The 25,977-nt window shown below is 40.5% G+C and overlaps 1 protein-coding gene across 2 annotated transcripts in view; it reads left to right on the top strand.

Moving 5' to 3' along the window:
- Positions 1–25,977, top strand: part of TOX (thymocyte selection associated high mobility group box) — a 307,387-nt gene that overhangs the window by 247,939 nt on the left and 33,471 nt on the right. For both annotated transcript variants that reach the window (XM_060610589.3, XM_060610588.3), the window contains 2 exons: positions 9,879–10,160; positions 24,368–24,598. In XM_060610589.3, coding sequence (XP_060466572.1) covers positions 9,879–10,160; positions 24,368–24,598 — 513 coding nt within the window. The remainder of the gene's footprint in view (positions 1–9,878; positions 10,161–24,367; positions 24,599–25,977) is intronic.

Genomic DNA, 25,977 nt, shown 5'->3' with positions numbered 1-25,977 from the left:
GAACATACAAATATTCTGCATAAGAAAGCTATCGGGCCCAAGCAGAATATAAGGTTTTAATTTTGCTTCTTGAGATGTACTTTTAAGTGAATGTCATGTGTATCTAATGATTTAAGAGCCTCTAAAAGAACTCAAATGTCACTTTCTGAACTGATGTTAAGAAGTCAATATTCCACTTGACATCTCCATTTTTACTCACATCCCATTAACATTGCAGTGGAAAGTATGAAATTCAGTTAAATTTTCAGGTTTAAATATAGTATAAAGAACCATTTCAGCTGACTTGTGATGCTATAAATACACAGAGCTATTTCTCGTAGATAAACCACAGATCCCATAGGGCGTGTCTCGTAGCATTTACCAAATCTCTTGTCACCTATCTTTCCAATCCATTCTTTTTGTTCCCATGCACGCAATCCTTTCAAAGTATTCTGAAAATAAGGCGCATTATTCAGTCCCTTCTTTTGGCACATCAAAGCAGAGATGTGAACAGACATTAGCGTGTTTGAGTACACTTTAATATAAGATTATAGTTCCATGAACAAAGCGCTGCGTCTACTTTGTAGTGCAGACGCAAAAGGAAAGGCGCGATCTATACGAATAAAGGGCTTCATCGACTCTAATCATAGGTAGACCCAGTGCCAACTCATAGACTCCTTTTACCAGAGGTGTACTACCAACTCAGGTATTTGGGGAACCAGAGAGTTGACCAGATGGTCTCCTAAACCCTTTCGGATGAGACAAAGCTTTTAGTCGGTCTTCATCGTATGCCATTAATTGGAATTATGAGAGATGCTCTTCGTCAATTAAGAGTCAAGCTTGCCTGTTGTACATTTGCATGTTTCTTTTCTTTGAGCCAGACAGAAGAGTCCCGTCAAGGGCACACTGGAGCACAATGTCAGCTTGTTAATACTGACGTTGATAGTTTAACAGTAACAGTAGGAGGCGAATAGTGTTGGCATGAAGCAATCAGAAATGGATGCCTCAATTTGAGTGAAAAATATCTTGCCGACTGTGTGTCACTATACCCCATAACCTTCTGGCCAAGGTTGTGATCCAAAGAGGGGATTATATGTCCAGAGTTTAATGGGAGAGAAGAGTATACTGTGACCCGGAATACCTTTTTACGCATTTAAATTTTTTTGAACTTTGTAGCTACCAGTTAGCCTGTTAGCTGTGATTGGGAAGCTATTAAAATCCGGGTTATAAGTTCAACCTTTATCTGGGCTACTGACTTTCTCACAGTGAAACCCTGTGCTCTCTGACATAAGCTGCCCAGCTTATCCTGGAGACGATCTCCACGGATGCAAGCTTTTGGCTACCAGAATGCCTGGTCACGACTATGTCAGTGGCTCACCAAGAACTAGGACTAGTTGAGGAAAGTTGACTCCAGAGGATACCAAAAGATAAACATCTCCATCTTCCACTAAAGGTGACCCGGGTGGTCAAAAATAGGTTTACATTTGACAGAACATCTTCATAGTCTTTATTTTAACCCATCCTCGAGCAAGCATTTAAGGTCAGTACACTTCCCCCTCTTGAAAGTGAGCTGCGTAAGGACAGATTTCAGCGTGCTCACTCGCCATTGTTAACGTGGCCCCAACTGCAGTGGCTGGTACAGAGTCGGCACCAATAAATAGTTGTTGTTGAAAAATCGTTATCCCTAGTTTAGAGGTGGAAAACAAGAGGCAATTCAGTTAAAAGTAAGATAGATCATTCGATTCAGAGTCAGCCCGATGATGTCATGAGCAAGGTCCCCTCTACGATGGCACACTGCCTCACGTCTAGAAAAAGGAAGAAAAAAGGAATTTTTAAAAATGGCGTAAAGTTGCTTGTCCGGTTGGTTGTACGGATCAATCGAGACGCACACACAAGGGCGATTAAGATGCTCTCTAGATCTAGCAGGTGTGACAGAAATAGAAGTCAAGTTTGGTTACACAGGGGCAGGACCTGGCAAAGACGATGAGGACATTGAGAAGTTGGGGATCCCCCCCACACACACCCACACACACCCCCACTGTGGCTATCTGCCCTTTAGCATCTGATCTTTGGTTCATGCCTGGGAAAGCATACACAAGTTTCATTGATTAAATTGAAAATTGGTGAAATGATCTTTAGCCAGTATAATTATTGGCCCTGACTTTTAAAACTTTCAATGGTGTTTTCCTCTAACACATCAAATCCCTGGAGTGAGAAGGGTCCCATTCATGGAAGAGGCCATAATGAGGGAGAGACCCCAGTCTGAGGGAGGAGGAAGGTTAGGCATTATGGAAGTTCCCATGGGCTTGACCATTTGTTTCACTGAGGTAGTTTTCATCTTTCCCTATGATGGTGGTTCTAGAAAGTGCTATGTCTTTCCATTTGGCAAATATCTAATGAATTGTACTCCAGAGCTCTTGCTTTCCTGTGATAATTAGTTTTATAATTACTATTTACCCTAACTAAACTACAAATATCCCATTTTAGTGTTTTGTGAAGAAATCTGAGCCCTGTTTATTCACATTGTCTTTTGGAAGAAAATTCGATTCCATCAAGTTATTCTGACTCAATATTGAACATAAAAATACATGTTCATAAAAATATCCAGTCTTGCCTTTGAACTTCACTTTTCCTAATCTTTAAAACTACAGCATGTGCTTTGCATATGTATTTTCCAGATTTCCCCTTTTGACATTATCAATGTTCAATGTCAGAAGTCTAACAGCAAAACTGTCGAAGTTTATTTAAATTACACGTTTCTAAATAATAAATAGAACACATGTGGAGATCACCTAGAAACGATTTATTTAATTTGTTTCGACAACAAATAATTTAGCTCTCTCTTGGAATATGCACTTAGGAAAATAATACATGAAATTTGATTATTAAATTTAGCCACGCATTCATTCTGGTGTATACATTTACATATTAATTGAATCCCTGGCAAAAATATGTAATCAAATTGGGAACTTAAATAATATCAACATTTACATTCTTCTCGTAGACTCGTAGAGTGCATTATTCCCGAGAAAAATGGGAACTACTTGGTCTTCCTGGCCTGACTGATCATGTAAGGCTCTATGTACTACCAACAGCAGGCTCAGAAGTTTTTCTTTAGATGCTAAGGACGGTATGTGTTTGATAGAACCGAGAGTAAGCCCTTGTCACAGCCTAAGCCAGCAGGGTCCCCTCATAGCCCCGGGGAAAGCGCTCAACGGTGAAGGGTATCAAATGCTGACAGACAGGGGTAAATGGACGAGCTTCATAGATTCCTCACGTTCTGCTGTTCCTGCTGCAATTGGCACACGTCCAGGCCTTGCCGGCAAAGACCACAGAAAGCAGCAGCTGGTAAACCACATTAGCAAATAAGGCCTCGGGGCTCCCCATGTTCCAGGCTCTGTTCACCAACTGCTATTCACTCAAACAGCTGGATCAGGGCAGAGAGAGCCAAGACGTCATTAGGGTTTTATGTGTACAACTGTTTTGATATGGATTGTCGGCTAGAGGCAGAGATAATGATAGCTTTCAAGGCTTGCATGTTGGGCCGGGAAGGGATGCTGACATTTGAAAGAAGAAAACAGACTCTGGAAGGATGGTGAATTCACACGGTCTCAAACACTGAAATGCAGGCCTTCCTTTCTTCCGGTGCCGTTCGGGTGTGCAGTCTTCACACCGTCCAGTCACTGATGCGTTGCTCCAAGTGTTTGGTTTTTGGCTTTGGGTATGGCTGCTACACCAGAACGTGGCTCATTTTTTAAAAATAATCTGAAATGAGCTACCTGGGATCCCCCCCCCCCCCCGCCCCTTTAAAGAAAATCCAAGGAGAAGACAGTGCGAACGCACTCTGGAACATGTATCAAATAGTATACCCGAGGTCTCCCGCTAGAGCACTGTCCTCAACCTGGAGCTTTCAACACTGTCGGTAATGGGGGGGAGCGTGGTGTTAGGACCAAGCCCCGGATCACAAGGCAGGGTCATGAGGGAGAATACACGGTATCTGCTTTGGTTTCCTAAGTGATTTTAACTGAGCTTTTGCTCTCCATTCATGGAAAAAAGGTTTTGAAAGAACTCCGTTGACATCTTCTCGTCATCGTTGTAATCCTCCTCCATTATTTTCATTGACATTTGTCAGCTCCCGTAATTGTAGGACCACATCAGTCCTCAGTAGCAAACTGTAAAATTTAAGGAAACAGTTGTGATTCCCAAGAAAAGTGAAATTTGGCACCCGTTTTCAGTGGATTGAGTTTCCCCAAAGGGAAGATAGATATTAAGAGCCATTCAAAAGTAAAATGCTAACAATACCAAGGACTTTTAGCCAAGGAAAAATGAAGTTCACTGGGTTTGAAATAAACAAAACGAGAAATAAACACATCAGAAAGTAGCTTGGAGATGCTCGAGTCCTGAGAAGTTAGCAAACGAAGTTCCCAAAAGATCAAAGATGTCTAATGCTGCTCATGGGAAGCCCGCATCATTAATCTTAATTGTACCTGGCCTCAACATCTAGTCAGTGTCACTCAAGAAATATATGTCATATTATATATACCTATGGTCTGCCATGATCTGTCCTAGATACTAGGGCTACACTAGTAAACAAAAGAGATTCCAACCCTGCCTTTTTGCGCTTATAATCCATGAGGGTCTATCAGTTAAGATTAGGTTGAACCTCACGTAAAAGTAAACTCAAAATGACAGTAACTCTAAAAAGGACAGACATTTACGTTCCTTTCACTTTAAAGACTCCCACAGTAAGTAGATGGTCCAGGGTCTTGTAGTTTCAGAATAATCAAACACTCAAACATCTTTTTGTTGTGCCGCCAACGTCCTCAAGGCGATGCCTCTTGGTTCAAGACATTTCCCCCAAGCTCTAGCGATCGCACCCACAGTTTTGCCAGCAGGAAAGAACAAAGGACGGTGAGCCTTTCCCTTTAAGGACATTTCTTGGAAGTACCCACACAATACTTTCACTTATATTTCATTAGCCAGAACGCGGTCACATGGCCCGACAGAGTTGCAGATGAAGCTAGGAAGTGCCCTTTGTTGGGTTTCTGCCACAAAGGGAAACAGACATTATTCAAATCGGGACTGATGTTAGATGAAGCTCACTGGAAAAAGAGAAAACTCATCAAACTGGTTAGTCGGTTTCTACAGATAGTACTCATTTCTTCACTTATATACTGACTCAGCAAATATTTTTTGAATACTCGGAATGCCTAATTTAATTAAGAGAGATCTCATGAGGGATTGAAAAACACATTAGTCACATTAATGTGAAAAGCACATTAATGAAGAATACCGTCTAGGAGATACATACATAGTAGACTAAGAAATCTACAAGTGGCGTCCCATAAAGAAAGTATAGACAAAATGCTTTAGCAGTTCAGAAGAAGAAGGTTCTGGAAGATTTGTAGATGAAGTGACTTTTGAACTTGCCTTTAAACTATATTTAAGGTTTAAATAGTATCAATATGGTAATCGCATTATGGAATTGAGAAAAGCACAAATATGTAGAGCAGATTTCATTTCCACTTTGATCTTTGTTGGTAGAGAGACCTGAGATCATTTAAACTCTATTATCCTCAATAGACTTGTACAGAGCAGCCATTTCTATAGGGCTGCCTCAAAGGGGAATAATAACGCTTGACAGATAAAAGTACTGAACAAACCACAGATCACTGAGCAAAGTTTGGGGTTTTTTTAACCGTTTTTTTAAATTTTTCTGACAGCAACGGCTCAAAAAATGGCTACTGAATGCTGGAAGAGCAACACAGCCAAAGACATACGCTCAAGGGAGAGAGACGTAGGCAAAGAGGAGCAATTAATTGGGTTTGGCTGAGCAGTAAAGGTGTGAAGGATAGTCATAGGGCATATGGTTTATTCGGAACCTCTCATGACACGCTGAAGAGTCTGGATGTAATCTGATAGGCAGATATCATCGGGAAGGTTTTGAGCCTGTGGCTCATGAAGAGTGATTCTGTGGTACTCTTCAGGGTGGATGCGAAGAGATTCTTTTTAGTTTAGTAACCATTGCAAGTGAAGAGGTGATGAAGGCATTCATGAAGTACATGAATGGGTGTGGACATGAATAGAAGGCAGATGGAAGCGTTCTTTTTGAGCAGACTCAGTGGAACTCACAAGACTGATAGGAAAGGAAAGAATCAAAAGTGACTAAAACATTTTGAGTAGGGATGACAGGGAGGATGAAGGTTTCATCAACAGAAACTGGACGCACAGTACCAGTTTGAGAAAGGAAACTTTGGGGTGGACGAAATGTGACTCAAGCAGAATGCTGGGAAATAGTTTAGGTGGGGAGAGCTGTAGGAAGACAAGAAGTCAACAAAGGAGTCAAGAAGAATCAAAGAGAAGAGCAGTTGTTATTAAACATGCCTGAAGTGAACTATTCACAATACGTTCAAAATGTTGGAAATTAACGGAGATAATATTTTGCGAGGCGAAGTTTTATATTTGGCATTAAGACCGTAGTCAATCAATATCTTTCTAGAAGGAAACCAGTAATCAAAACATTTGCTTACCTTCATGAGCTAACTAATTAATCTTATTTGTCAATAATCAGACTCCATCCAGTTTAATTTTCCCCATATTATACATTAGGCAATGATTAATACTGAACTGACTTCCGTGAGCGCAAGGTAAAATGGAAATACTAATATGGAAATGGGTGTTAATATCTGACATTCCTAAATGCATCTGAGCGCTGAAGAGATGGCTATGCTCTCCAATTTGTGCTTTTCGCCCTCCACACAGGAAAATTATTCTTTGATTCAGTGTTAAAGCTGCTGCCTGCCTGGCCTAATATCATGGTGACATGATATTCGGACTAATGATGAGTTTGCTGAGAAAGAGGTACCCTGTTGAGTACTTCATTGTCCTTACCTAAAGTCATTCTTTACCCCACTTTAGTGATGCCCACCTTCCTCCACTCATAAAACAAAGGTGAGAATACGAATTGTAGTATTCAGAGGCCTGTCTACAACATTCATTAAAACGAGAAAACAAGTAGACCGATTACAAGATGGTGGGGGAGATAGGTGCCATAAAATGAGATTGTAGGCCATTGAAGACCCTTGGTTGTAGTCATAAATCTGAAACTCTGTATGTAGGTCAATTTAAAAATCATCCTCTGCAATATCATGTTAAAACCGCAATATTTCTGAAAGAGTTAGAAGCAGTGGGCTCCAAACAGGTAGGTTACAAACCGTCATGCTTTGTAACAGCATTTATATGAAGGAGAAATACAGTTATCAATTAGTCAAAAACTTTTGGAAAGATGATTTAGTTAAGGTAGGATTTCGCTAATAAACATTTTATTTTTTTTTTTAATTTTTTTAATGTTTATTTATTTTTGAAGAGAGACAGAGACAGAATGCGAGTGGGTTAAGGCAGAGAGAGAGGGAGGCACAGAATCCGGGCTCTGAGCCGTCAGCACAGAGCCTGACGTGGGGCTCGAACTCACAAGCTGTGAGATCATGACCTGAGTCGAAGTCGGTCGCTCAACCAACTGAGCCACCCAGGCACCCCGCTAATAAACATTTTAAATTTACAAGGCTAGAAAAATGTGTCTTCCTACAAATGTGTATGTGTGAACATGTGCTGGGTTGGGGAGAGGAAGCTGCCCTGGATAGGACAGTCCCATTATGGACATCCACAACTCTGTGCCCGTAATAAGAGAGTGTTCTACATGCTACGGAAAAAAAAAAAAAAAAACACAGTAGGACTCCAGAACATCAGAAAGTAGGCTTGAAAGGCCACCTAGTTGGAGAGTGTTATGCTAAGTGAAATAAGTCATACAGAGAAGGACAGATTCCGTATGTTTTCACTCCTATGTGGATCCTGAGAAACTTAACAGAAGACCATGGGGGAGGGGAAGGAAAAAAAAAATGGTTAGAGAGGGAGGGAGCCAAAGCATAAGAGACTCTTAAAAACTGAGAACAAACTGAGGGTTTATGGGGAGTGGGAGGGAGGGGAGGGTGGGTGATGGGTATTGAGGAGGGCACCTGTTGGGATGAGCACTGGGTGTTGTATGGAAACCAATTTGACAATAAATTTCATATTAAAAAAAAAAAAGAAAGAAAGAAAAAGAAAAGCCACCTAGTATAGACTGCTTCTTCTGTGTACTTTCAAAAGTGGCCTCGATTTTTATGATACCCTCTGTTAATGGCACAATTTCAAGGGTATCTGTTAAAGCTAGTATGATTTCATAAGGAAGATCAAATTATGTAAGTGACGCGAACAGCTATGAAGGGAGAAGAAAACATTTTAGTAAATGTGAGTGGAGACAACGTGGATGGAGTACATAAAAAGTAGTAGGGTTGGAGAAATACAGTTTAAATTCTGGAAAAAAATGTTGATTTTTGCTGCTGGAGAGCAGCAAATACAAAACCATGGGGCTGACCTAAGCCTTTGCCACGAGTGTAGGATGCCAGAGCCAGAGTGTAGGATGATACATAGAACCAAGTCGGAGCATTAAAAAAAAATTAAAAAAGAAAAAAAGCGGGGAGGCACCTGGCTGGCTCAGTCGGTTGAGTGTCTGACTTTGGCTCAGGTCATGATCTCATGGTTCGTGAGTTTGAGCCCTGCGTCGGGCTGTATGTGGCAGCTCAGAGCCTGGAGGCTGCTTCAGATTCTGTGCCTCCCTCTCACTCTGCCCCTCCAATGCAAGCAGACACCTCTGCAGTCTCACCTTCAGTTTCAGATAGATCTAACTAGGTTGGTAAAACGACTAGGCAACATTGGTAGACAATGATTTTATTACCAAAAGAAACAAAAAGAAGCCTATGGCTAAGTAATTTAATTGACCTTTACAGTATTTCTATGTCATGGGAACATATGCTGACAGGCAATTATGGGCCATTCTGACACCATGTGGGATTTTTTTTTCAATGAAACAGGAAAAGATATCATTATTAATTTTATTTTTTCAGTTCTGAAATGTAACTAACCATACGCCACTTCATTGCCCTTCTTTTTTCCTTGTTTTATAATCCTCTACCTGCATGAACTCCCCAACTCCCCTCAGAGTGAAAAAAATGAGCCACTTCTATAAGCAGGGCAAAATACTCATTAGTTTAAGTTTGAAAATGTCAGAGAAACGTTAAGTGAAATCCACCATACTCCTCTTATACAACACATTTGACCTCTAGATACGTTAAGAGCTTCATCCTCCAATGCTTTTAATTCTAATCCTTGCAGAGACAAAATTCATTGCTTGAATTACAAGAGTGAGTCTCATTAAGGCTAAAAAGCAGTGACCCAGATAGCATAATGGATTAATATGGTGACCTTGCAACTTTAGAGCTTTACTTTCAAATCTGACTGTGCAGTCAAACCACTGCAATAGTCAATTAATCAATTGGTTAATACCAGCCTGTAGTGTTCTGAGTCTGGAAGTTAGTAGATCATTTTAGCCAAAACTAGCCTATATAGAATTAAACTAAGAATCGTAGTACACTTAACTCGCAAAACCTTTCTTAAAGGATCAGAATAAAAGAAATAGTGTTTCACGAATGGCTGCAATGCTGTAATCACTAATAACTATATAATTTTGAGATTCTAAGAAGCATCATTTTTGAAGCTTACGTCATAAATATCTACTAATGATATATGTTTGCATGTCTTTAAGAAAGTAAATATAATTAATCAGGTCTTGAGTAATGAAATGGGATGTTGACTGAATTCTCAAGTTCTATTCTTTGGTAACAGTGGCTTTAAGGTGATGTATATGTTAGGGTTATTCTATGCTAGAGAGGGATTGGGGGTTGAGGTGGAAATATGCATAGTTCAGCAAGACATTCTACAGAGTTTTCGAAGTCTAAAGAATTAAAAAAAATTTTTTTTCTGGAAATATGTTTGTGAAAAATGATTCCCATCTTTGTTTTTGGTAGATGCAAGATATACGGAATCCAGAAGGAACTCAATATAGCTCCCACCCTCAGATGGCAGCCGTGAGACCAAGGGGTCAGCCTGCAGACATCAGGCAGCAGCCAGGAATGATGCAGCATGGCCAGCTGACCACCATCAACCAGTCACAGCTAAGTGCTCAGCTTGGCCTGAATATGGGAGGAAGCAGCGTCCCCCACAACTCCCCATCTCCACCCGGAAGCAAGTCTGCAACTCCTTCCCCGTCTAGTTCAGTGCATGAAGATGAAGGTGATGATACCTCTAAGGTATGACTAGGCCATTTTTAGGACCTATAGGAAATGCTTGTTGCCTAAAAGGAGTATTCTTTAATACCTTCCTTAACCAGTGATGCATGCAAGTTTGTATCATCCAAATGAGAAATGTTGGTGGGGGACATACTTTTTTAAGAAGCATGTTGTTACAAACTGAATAGATTAAATCACTTGCTTTTCCAATTACATTTTTCAGTCCCCAGTAAATCCTTTAAATACAGATGTATGAAGCATTAAAGTAGACTTCACCCACAAAATATAAGGTCTGCATCGTGAGTAGGGAGAATAAGTCTTGTAGAACTCAACATCCAGGGGAGCCTGGGTGGCTCAGTCAGTTAAGCGGCCGACTTCAGCTCAGGTCATGATCTCACGGTCCGTGAGTTCGAGCCCCGCGTCGGGCTCTGTGCTGACAGCTCAGAGCCTGGAGCCTGTTTCAGATTCTGTGTCTCCCTCTCTCTGAGCCTCCCCCGTTCATGCTCTGTCTCTCTCTGTCTCAAAAATAAATAAACGTTAAAAAAAAAAAGTTTAAAAAAATTAAAAAAAAAAAAGAACTCGACATCCAAAATGAAGCTTAATTCACCATTCAAAAGCATCTATTTTAATTTAACAATCTTATTTTAAAAAGGCAACATCTCAGGGATACAGTGATGGCTGTGTGTGTGTGTGTATGTGTGTGTGTGTGTGCACATGTGCATGCGCACATGCATGATGGTTAGATAAAACCTTTGAGATTATTCGTCCCAACCATTTCATACTGAGAATGAGGAAGGTAAGGACCAGGGATATTCTATGACTCCCTTCCATTAGCAGAAGCCTGGGTGTTTCCTGGCTTACTTTCTGTTAACCCCATGCCAGCATGGTTGTCTGTCTCTCCCTCTGTGTCACATTAAGTTATCTGTACAGGAAGCTAAGCCTTAAGTGTCCTTAGCTTGGAAAATTACCTGCAGAAGCTTTTAGATCTTTAAAATATCCCAGACAGCTTTTTTAAATGTCTGCACCAAACCCAAGTGCATTCTCACTCAAAAACACCAAAATAATCTTTTCATTACCTTGGTTATCAGTCAAGCATCTTCCAGATTTGTCCCATTTCTGGGAAGGACCCTTGTGCCCATTTACCATGCAAAATACTCACAGCTACAGGACTATTTCATATTCCTCCTTTTTCCTTTAATCTTACTAATGACTCGTCACTTGTGTCAGCCCTTTGTTTTCTTTTGACTTTTACAAGAGTTTTATTTTAGGGGAAATTAATCTGTCAACATGCTACCAAAAACAACCTGGTGGGGATCTGACCTATATGGATAACTTTCCAATAGCTATACAATTTTTTTAAGTTTATTTAATTATTTTGAGAGAGACAGAGACAGTGCAAGTAGGAGAGGGGCAGAGAGGGAGAGAGAGATAGAGAGGATCCCAAGCAGCCTCCACACTGCCAGTGCAGAGCCCAAGGTGGAGCTCAAATTCCCAAAGCCATGAGAGCATGACCTGAGCCCAAACTGAGATGGGCACTTAAACGACTAAGCCACCCCAATGCCCCTGCTATATTAGTTTTTTAAAGATACAGATAAATAGTGACTTAGATTTCTTTAGCCTAATTACCAAGACAAGGCTGCTGCATCGACGATAATTTATTATTCTCCGTATTCATTTTTCTATTAATTTTTTTTATCAGTTATTTATTTTTGAGAGACAGAGAGAGACAGAGCATGAGCAGGGGAGGGGCAGAGAGAAAGGGAGACACAGAATCCAAAGCAGGTTCCAGGCTCCGAGCTATCAGCACAGAGCCCGATGTGGGGCTCAAACTCGCAAACCACGAGATTGTGACCGGAGCCGAAGTCGGACGCCCCACCGACTGAGCCACCCGGGCACCCTTTATTCTCAGTATTCTTGATGCTCTGGCATGTGGGCCTTGATCCTGGAAAAACTACATCTCCTGGGGCTCGCTAATTCCAAGAAATAGGACATGACTCCCCTGTGAGCACACTTTTGATAAACAAACCAACCAATCTGGAACACATACCCCTAGTCGTTCACTCTGTCAAACTCACAGCAAGTCGATATATCTCCACCGGACCAAGAACCAGACAACTAGGAACCACCTCTGTAGCCCATAGCTCACTGATGTTGTTCAAACTATCCAATCCTTATTCAGCATACCTACCCCGCCTCACCCATCCCTTCCCACAAAAACCCCAAACAAGGCTCTGGGCCACGGTCAGCCCTCTCTCCGTGTCTGCCTCGTAAGCGCCCCCTTGACCGTGTGCTGTGCCTTCCGTTTCTAGGTATCTGTGAATACAGGCGTCTTCCTTCATGACAGTCCTTTCCATGTCTGCTGTCTTACTACCCCTGATTAGAACAAATCCTGGGGACACTTTAGGAAAGCTGCGTAGCCAAACATCATTGCTCATGCTGGTCTTGTCCACCTGCACAGCTTATTCCTATTGTCCATGAGCCCGTAAGGTACAAAGGCCGGAGATTAATTGATATGACATAAATAATTTATGGGGCTAGTGACAGCCCGCCCTTTAGCTGGTCCTTGAGAGGACAAAATAATATTCTTAAGAAAACCTGTGTTATTCTGGCAGTATCTAACAGTTGATGGGTACCTGGGCCTAAAGGTGAGCACCAAGAATCTGTTTGTGGCCAGTGATTTTGATGTTGGATGACGCATGAGTAATTCAGGTGAATTCCCTACACATAAATGCTATGTACTCTATTATGAGGAGGGGGAAAATCAATGTTCTTCCTATAGTAAAGATCAATTTGTGCATCTAGATTATATCTTTATCAGTATCTGTTGCTGACATTTCAGGAAATTAGTACAAAATTAGCATCTTCTGACAGTAAGTGGTATGCAGGATTATTCTGACTTACAACATCGTTTTCCACACTCTTCAGCATACATGAGTAGAAGACTGAGTAGAAGCCAGAAATTCATAGAGTTAACATTCACAGATTCCGCCATTCCTATTGGCCCATAAGGTCCGTGTCTTGTAATTTTGCTGAGGCATGAGTTTGTACGTTTCACACCCGGCTGGCGTGAAAATTTACCAGTGCACATCCTATCCTGTCATTCAACGTCCACATCTCAAAATAACTTACAGCTCATCGTGAAGTATAAGTATTGCACAGTAGAATTGGTACTCGGTTAGTGGTATATTTTTGAATTAGCCATGGGTGAAAGCTTGGGGATGGATTTCTTTTCTTAAGAAGCCATTTCTTAAAACGGCTCTCTGTCTATACACATATTGTCAAGTTCATATTTATTTTTTAAAGTGTATTTGTTTCTTTTGAGAAAGAAGAAACATGTGTACAAGGGGAGGATGGGCAGAGAGAGGGAGAGAGAGAACCCCAGGCAGTCTCCTCGCTGTCAGCGCAGAGCCGGACGCGGGGCTCGGACTCACGAACCGTGAGCTCACGACCTGAGCCGAAGTCGGACGCTTAACCGACTGAGCCACCCAGGCGCCCCAAGTTCATATTTGGTTTAAGTGTATTTTCCATCTTAAGAAAACCTACCTTCCAATTCCAGCTCTGCACACTGTTCTTCACCTTCTCTCCAGTTCAAAACCTTCCTCCCCGTTCATTTAACTTATATTCATTAAATGCCTGAAACCCCTCTGATGAAAATGTGCAAGCACTCTTCATCAGAAGATTAAACTGGCATTTTTTCCTTTATCCATGAGCAGGATTTATATGGAAGGTACCACAACAGCTCCCGTTAAATGTGAAAGAGCATTAAGTCAAAAAGATCACTTAAATCATTTCTAACAAGAGAACTAAAAAAGAATACTTCGTCTCATACCAGGAAAAAACAAAAAGCTTTTAAAGCTTCCCTCTTCACACTTTGAGCTCTCGTAAGCAATTAGGTATTAAATCCAGCTTATCTAATTGAACAATTAAATGAAATGAGTTTGTTGTGACAGAGAGAAATATTGCAAATACATCAGTAAAATAAATTATCACCTTATAAACACTATCCATGGTCCCGACTGCTCTGGGGCTGTGTTGACAGCCTGAGGTCATAAACTACACGTACAGTAAAACATCAAAGAAACATAAACTTGGGGAGCTTGTGGTTCTAAGCCTGTAATCCAGCTCTTGTAATACAACAGACACTGCGAGACACTTAAAGTATCTGCATTAGAAGTATATTTTTAGCACACTTTTCCCTTTCGGGAAATTACGGGCTAAGAACCACAGTTTATCTTTCTCCATCCTTGTACTTTCGACTTTTCTACTTCAAATATCGTCAAGTTTTACATGGGTCCCTTGTAAATGGCATATAGTTAGATATTCTTTACCTTTTTTAAGTTTATTTATTTATTTTGAGAGAGAGAGCTCGAGCAGGGGACGGGCAGAGAGCGAGGGAGAGAGAGTCCCAGGGAGTCTCTGTACTGTCACTGCGGAGCCCAAGGCACCCGGGGCACGATCCTACAAACCGTGAGATCATGACCTGAGCTGAGATCAAAAGTCAGAGGCTCCACTGACTGAGCCACCCAGGTGCCCCTACTTTTAAATAAAACTGGCTTTTGGGCGCCTGGGTGGCTCAGTCGGTTGGGCGTCCGACTTCAGCTCAGGTCACGATCTCGCGGTCCGTGAGTTCGAGCCCCGCGTCGGGCTCTGGGCTGATGGCTCGGAGCCTGGAGCCTGCTTCCGATTCTGTGTCTCCCTCTCTCTCTGCCCCTCCCCCGTTCATGCTCTGTCTCTCTCTGTCTCAGAAATAAATAAAACGTTAAAAAAAAAATTAAAAGAAAAATAAATAAATAAAACTGGCTTTATTTATATCAATATAAACTGATATAAACCCTAAAATATTTGGGTTTATGTCTCCATTTAAGTATGTTGCTTGCTATTTCTCCCGCATATTCCATGTTCCTTTTTCTCTTTTTTACCTTCTTTAAGATTGTTCTCATTTTACTCGTTCCATAATTTTACATTGTAATATGGGAAATTTTGTACTTTCTCTCCATTTAGTAGCTGCCTCTGACACACCAATGCATAAAATTCTAACATCGATTAATATATTTACTCTTATATTAACTCCAAACACCCCCCCCTTCAGATTTATAGCAGAACAGTTATTGCTGTTGTTTCAATCATAATTTAATTGAATGATGTCATTCAATAAACTCCATGAAGCATTATTTTTATCACTTTCGCAGTCTTTTTTCCTTTAGCTATTTCTACATATTTAGTGTTTTCTTGCACCTGATACCGTTTTCCCTATGCCTTTAAAATTTGCTTTCTCGAGGGGCGCCTCGGTGGCTCAGTCAGTTAGGCACCCGACTTAGGCTCAGGCCATGATCTCACCGTTTGGGAGTTCGAGCTCCACGTCGGGCTCTGTGCTGACAACTCAGAGCCCAGAGCCTGCTTCGGATTCTGTGTCCCCCTCTTTCTCTGTCCCTCCCCTACTTGCTCATGTGCTCTCTCTCTCTCTCTCTCTCTCAAAAATAAACATTAAAAAAATTTTTTTAATTTGCTTTCACGAGGAATATGGGAACCCTGATTGCCTTGAAAACTACTTTCCCTGTGTCTGGAATTTTAGGTTGCTAGTGACTCTCTTCAATTATATTGAACATATTCTATTTCCCCATTGAATCCTGAGTTTTATGATTGCTTTCGAGAATTCTACGGCTCCACTGTCTTTTCTTTGAAAGCAATCTGCCTTGATTCTCTGACTGGTTTTAAGATCTTCTCTTGCCTTTGGCATCTGGCAGCTTCACTGTGATGTGTGTGGGTCCTTAAACTTACCGTGAATTTAATATTTCCATTTAAACCAGTCCCGGGGAATTTTCAGCCATTATTGTTTTTCAGATATTTGCCTCTGTCCCATCTGGCTCCTTTCTCATTCTTGAATTCTAACACATTATGCGCTAGACTTTCTTTCATCTTTTCCACTTTCTTGCCCCTTTGTCTTATATTCTGACTAATTTATTCATGTCATTTTCCCACTTCATAACTCTCTTTTCAGCTAATGTGATCTGAAATTAAAGACGACCTATTAAGGGTTTCAGTTCAATTATTTTGTATTTCTAGTTTTATGTGGTTCTTTCTCAAATCTGGTTGGGCTGTTTTTTTACCTGCTGGCTCTTTATCCATATATGTCACCCTTTTGTTCCTTTGACAGTTCGCTAATTCCAGCACCTTAGGTCTTTGGAGGTCAGTTTCTATCATCCATAGCTGCTGCTGGCTCTTGCTTTTGATGCCATGTTTTGCTTTTGCTTTTTGGCTTCTAGAATAAAAGCTGATGTTCATTAGAACTTGATGAGGATTCCATCGGACCTTATCCACAGGAGGGTTCTTCTGGGAATGACTAGAACCACTCCTGGCTTGAAGTCTTTCCAGGTCACCCAAGTAGAACGCATTCAGGGTATCAGTCCTTAACAAATGCTGGTTTCTCTCTATGAATTATCACAAAAGATATTTTCCACTCTTCATTCAGTATCGTCCTTGCAGGTTCTGAGAGGGCGCACGTAGGGGAAGTTGTTTTATCACACCCTGGCACTGAGAGTCTAGTTATTTTCTGTCCTGACTTTGATAGGAACCCTCTTGTTAAGCACCTCACTTTCAGTCAGCCATGGGCTTTGTCTGCTATCTGTTGCACCTTTGACTCAATTTTACCAGGCTCAGCAACGATCTTGAAGACAAAAGCTGGCTTCAGTACTCTGCTCACTCCTTTGGGTCCCTGCTTTCACTTACTTTTTGCTTTTTTAAGAGTTTCTTACTAATCTGCTAGTTCATCAGTGCGTGTACTTTGCCATGCTGGGCAGAGAGAGGTTTTTTCCTCAGAGCAAGTAGGCTAAGTCACTACAGCAACAATTAAATAAGCCTTTAGAAAAGTGCTTTTTATTTACCACTGTTCTGACGGCAAGAAGATTCCTGTACAAAGTAAAAATGATTAGCAGACAGGTTTCTATAAACGCTAAGTGAAATCAAGCGATGTTAGAACCAAATGTCAAGTCACATTATCAAGCAATAGGACAGCAAATTGGGACTCCAAAGTCTCATATTTTCCTCATTGAACTGTCTTTAGTATGCAGCTGTTCAACACTTCAGATGGTATAATATAATATGTATGATACTTTTAAAGAATTCCTTAGATCCCAGCCATTGAAAAAAAATATTCACTCCTTATTTACCAAAAATAAAGTATCCCATTGGTGAAGGCTGAGCCTAACAAAGTAGTTCTGGGGAAAAATAACAAAATCCAGTCAAATAGCCAGTTAGCACTCAATTCTAAATAGTTGTTCCTAAAATCCATTTGAGTAATTAAATCATACTAGGACGAAGTATTCTCAAGGGGTATATGTTCCTAGACGATTCACACCCTAGATCGTTGAGCACACTTTATTAATTCATGGAGTAAAAATAAAGTGAGATTGAACACAGGCACCTTGCGCATTCTACACACAGCAGGAGAAACCCTCTTTCCAAAAGAATAAGAAGTGAAAAGTATTGCCCCAGAGAGGCACATTTGGAAAAGACCATGTGAATTCCACAGAATTGACAAATATAAATATAATAGGTATATATAATTGCAATCAACTCTCTTCCTCACTTTCACGTAGTTTTTTCTGGACAGTGGCCCAAATTGCGTATCCTTACATAAGGCCACTGAGTACCCTTGCTGAACTCATCATCCTCAAGCAATACTCAGCTATGTTTGGCAGGATCAGGGATCCTTAAAAATGAATTTGCTTTATAAACGATGATACACATTCACACTGGTGAATCATTTCAAGAGTATAGCATTTCATAAACCTTTTTTTTATAATTGATGTTTTGAGTCATTGAATGTACTGTTATTATTAATGATAATAATAAACCTGATTGCAAAATGAAAGAAGTATTATTGCAGCCTTGCTGATTTCAGAGTAACCAGATGACTTACTTTCCATGCTTATTTGAATTTATTCTCATAAGGGGATTTTGGACGGCATAGTTTAGAGAGAAAAGAGAGAATGAATTTAAGTAGCAAAATTTTTCACTTACAGCAACAGCACCATCACAAAAAGTGCCGTGATATGTCCTGTTTCTATGGCGAAGATTTTATAATATTTACTTTATATGATAAGAGTTATAAGTAGAGTTCCATGTTGTTTGTTCAGCCTATTATGCAGATGGTGCTTGATTAAAATCTATTTTAAACTCCAGCGATTACTGCAAGATAGTGTGCATTAAACAGCTCTCCCAGCTCCATTAAAGGCTTTGGGACCGCGGCAGTTTATTTTAAATATGCTTATAGACGTTTCTAGCTTCTCCAGGGACATTTCAATATCAGTGATTCTCTTTCCTTGAGAGTCTTTAACTCGTGTACTCTGTATTCTTAAGAAGTATTATCTAAGCAACACCGTTAGCACACGCTTTTTTAAAGTGAAAAATTATTGTTTTCTTGTGATAAATAAGTTAAATACATCACTATAATTAAGCAATAAGACATGACAGGAGTGGGTTACCAGGAGCCTAAGGACACCTCCAGGGATTGTAGAAATAAATCTATGTCTGCGAGTAAGTTACAGGAAGCCCATGCGTCTGCGTGAAGCTTATGTGAGAGTAATATTTATTTATGCATTTGTGTATGTATTTATTTATTCATTAGTGCCTTAATCGGATGTGAAGTAAATCTGTCGGTGATCAGGATTACAGTTAGGGCCATTACAACCCAGCCATGTTTTGGTTTTCATACAACTTTTACATTTGTTTCGAATGCCCTTTGTCTTGGAACTCTGAGCCTTTGCCCGGTGCTGTAAGATACAGCAGTGGACGTGTGTGGTGATCCACAGCATGTAGGACCCCATACCAAGGCTGGGAGAAATTAACAAGGCTGGACACAGGAATGGCACCTGGTCCTTACTTCGAATGTGCTTGTCATCACGGGGAGTTTATACTTTTGCATTATACGGTTTCTTCTCTATTCGAGAGCTTATGATGTTGGGAGTAAATTTAACGCTCTCATTTTAGAGCCCTAGTAACTTTAGAAATGTTGCGCTCTAAAACAGTGCCCGGTACACAATGCTGTACTGTCCATTGCAGTCGCCACTGGTCATGCATGACAGCACCTTCAAATGTAACTAATTAAAATCAGATAAATAGAAAATACACTTTATCAGTTGTATGGCTCTAGAGCCATATGTGGCTAGCGGCCACCCTTTCCGACAGCACAGAGAATACTTCCATCTTTCCAGAACATTCTATGAGACAGTGCTGCTCTCGACTTTAGAAGTCAGGGTCTCTTAGAAAATTAGGATGTAAAATTATAAGCTTTCATCCATCTAAGTAGGAATTCAGGATCTAGACAATACTCAAAATTAAGGTTCAGGGACCTATTACAAATCCATTTAGCTGATTTTTCCACCGTAATGATATTCATCATCGTGTTCATCCCAAGTAGTTGGTGGTCAAAAAAGCCAGGTGTCTTTCAAAATGCAATCTGTTACTGGCACGTAAGTGGATCCAAATTATAACAACGATTTTTTCCTCAAGGAGGCTTTGCATATGAGCAATGATCATGTGCTTTTCAAATACATGATGAAGCTACCTCCAGAAAGTAGGCCTTACAAATCCCCGGTTCCTTACACAGGATCTAAAACAATAGCTCATTTCTGTATCCTCAGGAACACAAGAAAAATGAACAATAAATAATCAGGAGGTTCATGTGGCAGACACCCTTAAACTCACATAGCACTGCCCAAGTAGTCGGATGCATTAGATATCAAACCACAATGAGGACTTTTCATTCCATTATGCTGCACCCTAAAAACAAAGATGTTGTGCTTACCCAATAAGTCTTTATACAAGGAACACTGATTCCCTTCAAAGCACATTTTATTTTTTAAAAATAGAGAGCTTTTGGGGAGCCTGGGCGGCTCAGTCCGTTAGGTGTTCGGCTTCAGCTCAGGTCACAATCTCATGGTTCGTGAGTTTGAGCCCCGCATTGGGCTCTGTGCTCACAGCCCAGAGCCTGGAGCCTGCTTCAGATTCTGTGTCTCCCTCTCTCTCTGCCCCTCACCGCCTTGCACTCTGTTCCTCTCTCTCTCTCTCTCTCTCAAAAATAAATATTTTAAAAAATTAAAAAAAAATAGAGACCTTTCATAAATAGTGTTTGTTTTTGCTTTTTCCTCTTCTATCAGCCTGCGATGGAAGTCAGGGCATAGCTGAAATCCCAGTTCAGTTCCATATGGGCAATTCTGTAAGTGGTCAGAATATTATGATCCAAGAATATAGTTTTAGTGATCTACTTTAATTACTGAGGGAAAGACAAGTGAATCCTGAGACGTAAATATTTTGTGTGTAGCCTTTAGCTTGGCCGTCTCGGGTGCCAGTTTTCCTTAATGGCAGAGGTGGCTGGCCTAGGTGGCTCAGTTGGTTAAGCAGCCAACTCTTAATTCTAGCTCAGGTCATGATCTCGCAGTTTGTGAGATCGAGCCCCATGTCAGGCTCCATCCTGTCAGCACAGGATTCTCTCTCTCCCTCTCTCTTGGCCCCTTCCCCGCTACTCTCTGTGTCTCTCTCAAAATAAATAAATAAACTTAAATAAATATCAATCGGTAATCAATCAATCAGGCTTGCACCCGACTGTCCAAATAACAATTTAAAAAGGAAAGGTTGCATAAAGTTCAGCGGTTCGAAGACAATTTTGGACAGTGGAGGAGGGAAATTATTTAAATAATTTGGGAAAATCTTTTAATAAGTATATTTACATTGCGTCATAGGATATTGACTTCTGTGATTGACATTTGAGTATTTTCCAGAAAGATTGATAACCTCTGCAATCATAGAAATTTTAATACGTCACTAATTTTTTAACTGAAATTTCAAATGAACCCAGGTAAAAATATTCCATATGGATAAGCATTTATTTTCCTACACTTTGTTCCCTGTTTCTGAATATTTTCAATCCTTGAAGCAACATGACCTCCAATATCATGATCCCTCCATTTTTTAATATTCTTCCTTATGGACTTTGGTTAACTCCTTTCTATTTTTCTTTTTAATGAATATTTTGTAATTACAAATATAAGAATGGTCATGTTTATAAAATATTATGAAAAAGACAAAGAAGAAAATCATGAAGATTCAGTCTATAACCCAGAGGAATGACTATTAATGTATCAAATATTTTCTAAAAGTCTATTTGTTTTCTGTCTTACTACATATGTGCTTATTGTCCTAAAGCTCTCAAGTAAATTAGCATGGTTTAATTTCCTATCACAGAAACCACTTCTGCTTTGATTTATTCCTCCTCTAAGTTATGTTATTATTTTATGTTATAATTTTTATTACTATTCTAACAAATGTTAAGCACTTACTATGTGTTAGGAACCATGATAAGTGCTAGTGAACAAAATCACATGTGGACCTGCCCTAATGGTGCTTACAGTCTGGGGCGGGAGAAGATCTAACATTTAAATTATTATATAATTTCGTATGATGTGTGTTCTCAAGGAAATGCACGGAACTATACAAGTGAATAACGCGAACTTGACTGAGTTTGAGATACTTTAAGACTTGCACGTAGAGAAGCTCCTGGGTGGCTCAGTCAGTTGAGCGCCCAACTTCAGCTCAGGTCACGATCTCACGGTTTGTGGGTTCCAGCCCCGCGTCGGGCTCTGTGCTGACAGCTCGGAGCCTGGAGCCTGCTTCGGATTCTGTGTCTCCCTCTCTCTCTGCCCCTCCCCCATTCATGCTCTCTTTCTCCTCAAAAATAAATATAAACACTAAAATAACAAAAATAGAATTAAAAAATAAAAATACCTAAAAAGTAAAAAAAGGCTTGCAAATAGGAATGTCAACTAGCAGTCATGTCAGTGTGTTCAAAATTCAGGGGAAACATGAGTTTGACAGTTGTCCACCAACAAAAGGTAACGGAAACTGTGTGCTTAGGAGATTACCTAAGTACAAACTCATGAGAGAAGACAGTTTCCAGCAAAAGACATCAGGAAGGCATAGTGGCCCTCGGTGACCTGAACTGAGAGCAAAGTGATGGGGAAGGCACACCGAACTGAGTTGCAGAGGCTGTGTATACCCAGCCCGGACAACCATGTGGAGGAGTTTAGTTGTGAAGAGAGGAAAGAAAGATACGGCCATGTGTATCCCATAGGAGCAAAGAGAAAGGTGACTTTTTGTTTGCTTTGTCTCTCAAGCAATTAAATACCAGTGAGAACACTACAGTTGAAGGTGTGTCTGAGGCCAGTGTCTCCTACTCATAAGCATTCTGCTTCATTAGTGTAGAGTAAAGCCTGGGCATCGAATATTATTTAGAAGTTTCTGGACAATTCTAATGGACAGCCGTATTGGAGAGCCACCGTTCTAGGTCATGTTTGCCCACATTTTTAGTCTATAACTAACACCAGTTTGCCCAGGGTCAACTCAGTCTTAACATGCTAGACCTCTCGCAGATTTACGTGGGGACCAACAATTTCACACGATCACCTCTCAGATCCATCCTGGGGAAGATATCTTCTGGTGTTAATCTACCTTCGTTCGCCGGGTTCAAAGCATCCTGTCCCCGCATGGGTGTTTGATCTCCTTCAGTAGACAATTTCAAAATGACAAGCTTTTAGTTATCTTTCTCACTAAAAACAAGGCAAAGAATTCATGTAGCTTTTTTTCCTGTCTCCCTCCAGTTCTCGGAGCAGATCTTTTAAACGATGACAGTGTGGCATCACAAATTTCTTTCCGTTCATTCAGTGAATTTTTTTAAGTGCCTGCCATAATTAACATCTTAAGAGTTTTAAGCAAATATAAATATATACCATCTCAGTAACCACAAAATGGCACCGCAGCTGGTTTGCAGTAGAGAAAATGGAGGCCCAGAGAAATATATAATTTGCTCAAGATTACACAGGCAAAAATAGCAAAGGAGGGAATAAGTCTAGATCCTCTGGCGTCATATCCACTGGACATCACGCTTGCTCTCCACTGCTGGTAGTTATTTTACATGAACTCCCCTGCCTAGCGATTTGTCTGGATAAGATACGTATTGCTTGTGCATATGTTTGCAGAGGGGAAAGAAGCAACAACAGCAGAAGGGGAAGGTGCAGTGTACCTCATGTGATGATGGCAGCATTATCCAGAGAGAGCGCACATGTGCCTTTATGTTGGGGAGGGGTGGGGTGCCTGAGCAGAGGATCCCAAGGGAGGCAGCACTACTTGATATTCATGGAGATTCGTAGAATTTTAGGGCCAGAGAGAAATCTTAGCCACAATCTCCCATTCTATAGAGGTGAAGTCACACCACATATAATTAGCTAATGTCAAAGATAATATTCAAATGCAGATACCTTAAAACCATTCAGGATGTCTTTTCCCACCTGCATGAGAATAACAATTGAAATCACCCAGATATCCATACTGGAGGACAAGGAAGAAAATAGAACCAATTTTGAAACTGAGTGTAGAGCTGTCCTAGAAAGATCTAGAATCTAGAAGGTCTCCAGAGATGCACTGTCCAATATGATAGCCGCTGTCCACATGTAACTAAGTTTCAAGCATTCAAAATGAAATAAAACTTTAAATTTTGCTCCTTATTTATTCCAGCCACATTTCAAGTGCTCATTAGTTACATATGGCAAGTGGCTACCCTTTCGAATAATGCAGACTATAGAACTTTATCCTTATTACAGAAAGTTCCACTGGACAGCACTGATCTGTCTAGATGATGCCAGTCTCTAAACCATGAGCATTGCTAGCCTTCTATAGACCTAAGTGCAACATCAAACGTCCTTCAACTTTATTATTGGACACGTCACCCACCATGGTTTTAAAATCATAATTAGGAAGAAAAGGCTAAACTGCCCCAAAGAACCAAGTTAGATGGATCATACAATAGGGTCACTACAAGAGGAATCTGCTGCCGTCACAGTTACAATGCTGCTTCTCATTCAGCTTCCTGAATGGGAAAAATGAGAAGTTGACGGGTAAGGGATGATATTTAATGGTATAACAATAGTAGAAAAAGAATCAATAATGCTATTTGAAAGGTATGTAAATTAGGCTGCAGAAGGATAAATATGGCAACTGCAGGAAATATGAAGGTAGTTTTATCCAAAAAACAACAACAGCGACAAACCCAGGTGCCCCTGAGGAATGTCTGTGTTTGCGTGACGAGTATATCCGTGTAAGCCACCAAGGAGATCAATATGATATGTTGCCAAATTTTCTTAGTTCCTCTGTAATTCTGATTTGATTTTTTATTTCAGATCAATGGTGGAGAGAAGCGACCTGCGTCTGACATGGGGAAAAAGCCAAAAACCCCAAAAAAGAAGAAGAAGAAGGACCCCAATGAGCCTCAGAAGCCTGTGTCTGCATATGCATTGTTCTTTCGTGATACTCAGGCTGCCATCAAGGGCCAAAATCCAAATGCTACCTTTGGTGAAGTCTCTAAAATTGTGGCTTCAATGTGGGATGGTTTAGGAGAAGAGCAAAAACAGGTAAGAAAGAATGCAAAGTGGGCTGGTGGGAATCAACGTGGTTTAAGAAAGAGTATGCACTCTTAAAAAAAAAAAAAAAAAACGGCTTCGGAGGACTGTGGGTGAAGTTTTCCGATACCAGAATTAAGGCTGAGAATGCGCCCTGTCCGAACCGGACTTCAAGAGACTTTCACATAAGTTTATACTCCTTTACTACTCTTTCATAAATAGCATGTTAGTTTCCTTTGTTTCGAAGTTTATATACTGTAGTTACTATTGGAAGGACTTTTACATGTCCCAGCCAGGATTACATCATTCCTTAACGTTGCCAATGTGATCATAAAGACTAAAAAAAAAAAAAAAAAAAAATACTGAAAGTATTTTGAAAACTGTATACACCTCTCTCGAGCACTTATTGTGTACGCTGTGGTCATCAAAACCCTCTTTGCTCTTTGCCAAACGAACCTTACCCATTCCCTAAAGACCACCAGAGCCTGTTATTCAATCCCACGTATACTCGTATTTTTAGGCTGTGTTAAATGGGACCAGATGCCTGGTCATATTCTTCTGGTGTGGATTGCCACGATGTGAGGACCATGCTTAGGGAGGGCCATGTGGAGCATCTCAGCCACAGCATAAGTAGCCCAGAAGGTCTTAAGGATGATGGGAATCCCAGAGAGAGCTAAGAGCTCAGTACGCAGATGTAGCCCACCTCAACGAAGAAGCAATACTGATCCCATATTTCTAAACCATGGAGTAGATTGCCATGGCCACCATCTCGAATTTCATTGTCAAAAAGGAAAAAAAAATAGACAAGCATTATCATTAAATTACAGTCATTGAAACAATTACATGGATGCACCTTCAGCTGTTGCAGAATACGGAAAGGTACTAATAATGGTGTATTAATCTCACATTTGACTCTTGGTAGAGACCTTCACCTTTCCTCATCAGGTCCAGGGAAGTGTGTAAGCAACAGAAAGTCTCAAAGCTCTATACATCTAGAAGCACCTGTATCTTGTGAGTATGGGTCAACATCTAAATGTATATAGTTTCTTACTCTTCTCAGAAAACTTTCACATGATTTGTCTCATTGGTTCTGCTGAGTGCTCATAGACACTTTCATCTCAATTTTGTAGATCATGAAATAGAGCCAGATAGTTCAATTCATTCATGTATTCATTTAACAAGTGTTCGCTGAGCATTTACTATGTGCCCTGAGGCACTGTTCTGGACACCGGAGGTCTGGCAGAGAACAAAACAGAGTCCCTCGTTCTGCTGAATGGTTCATCTAAGATTACTTGGCTGGTGCATATAATTACTGTGACTAGAACTTATCATTCTCTGCAGTCAGTTATGGTGGTGATGGTAGAACCAGTTGCTAAGGAGCATAGAACCTG

The sequence above is a fragment of the Panthera onca genome, chromosome F2 (genome assembly GCF_046562875.1).
Source record: "Panthera onca isolate mPanOnc1 chromosome F2, mPanOnc1 haplotype 2, whole genome shotgun sequence".
Lineage (NCBI taxonomy): Eukaryota > Metazoa > Chordata > Mammalia > Carnivora > Felidae > Panthera > Panthera onca.
This window is presented reverse-complemented; position numbering and strand designations above follow the sequence as displayed.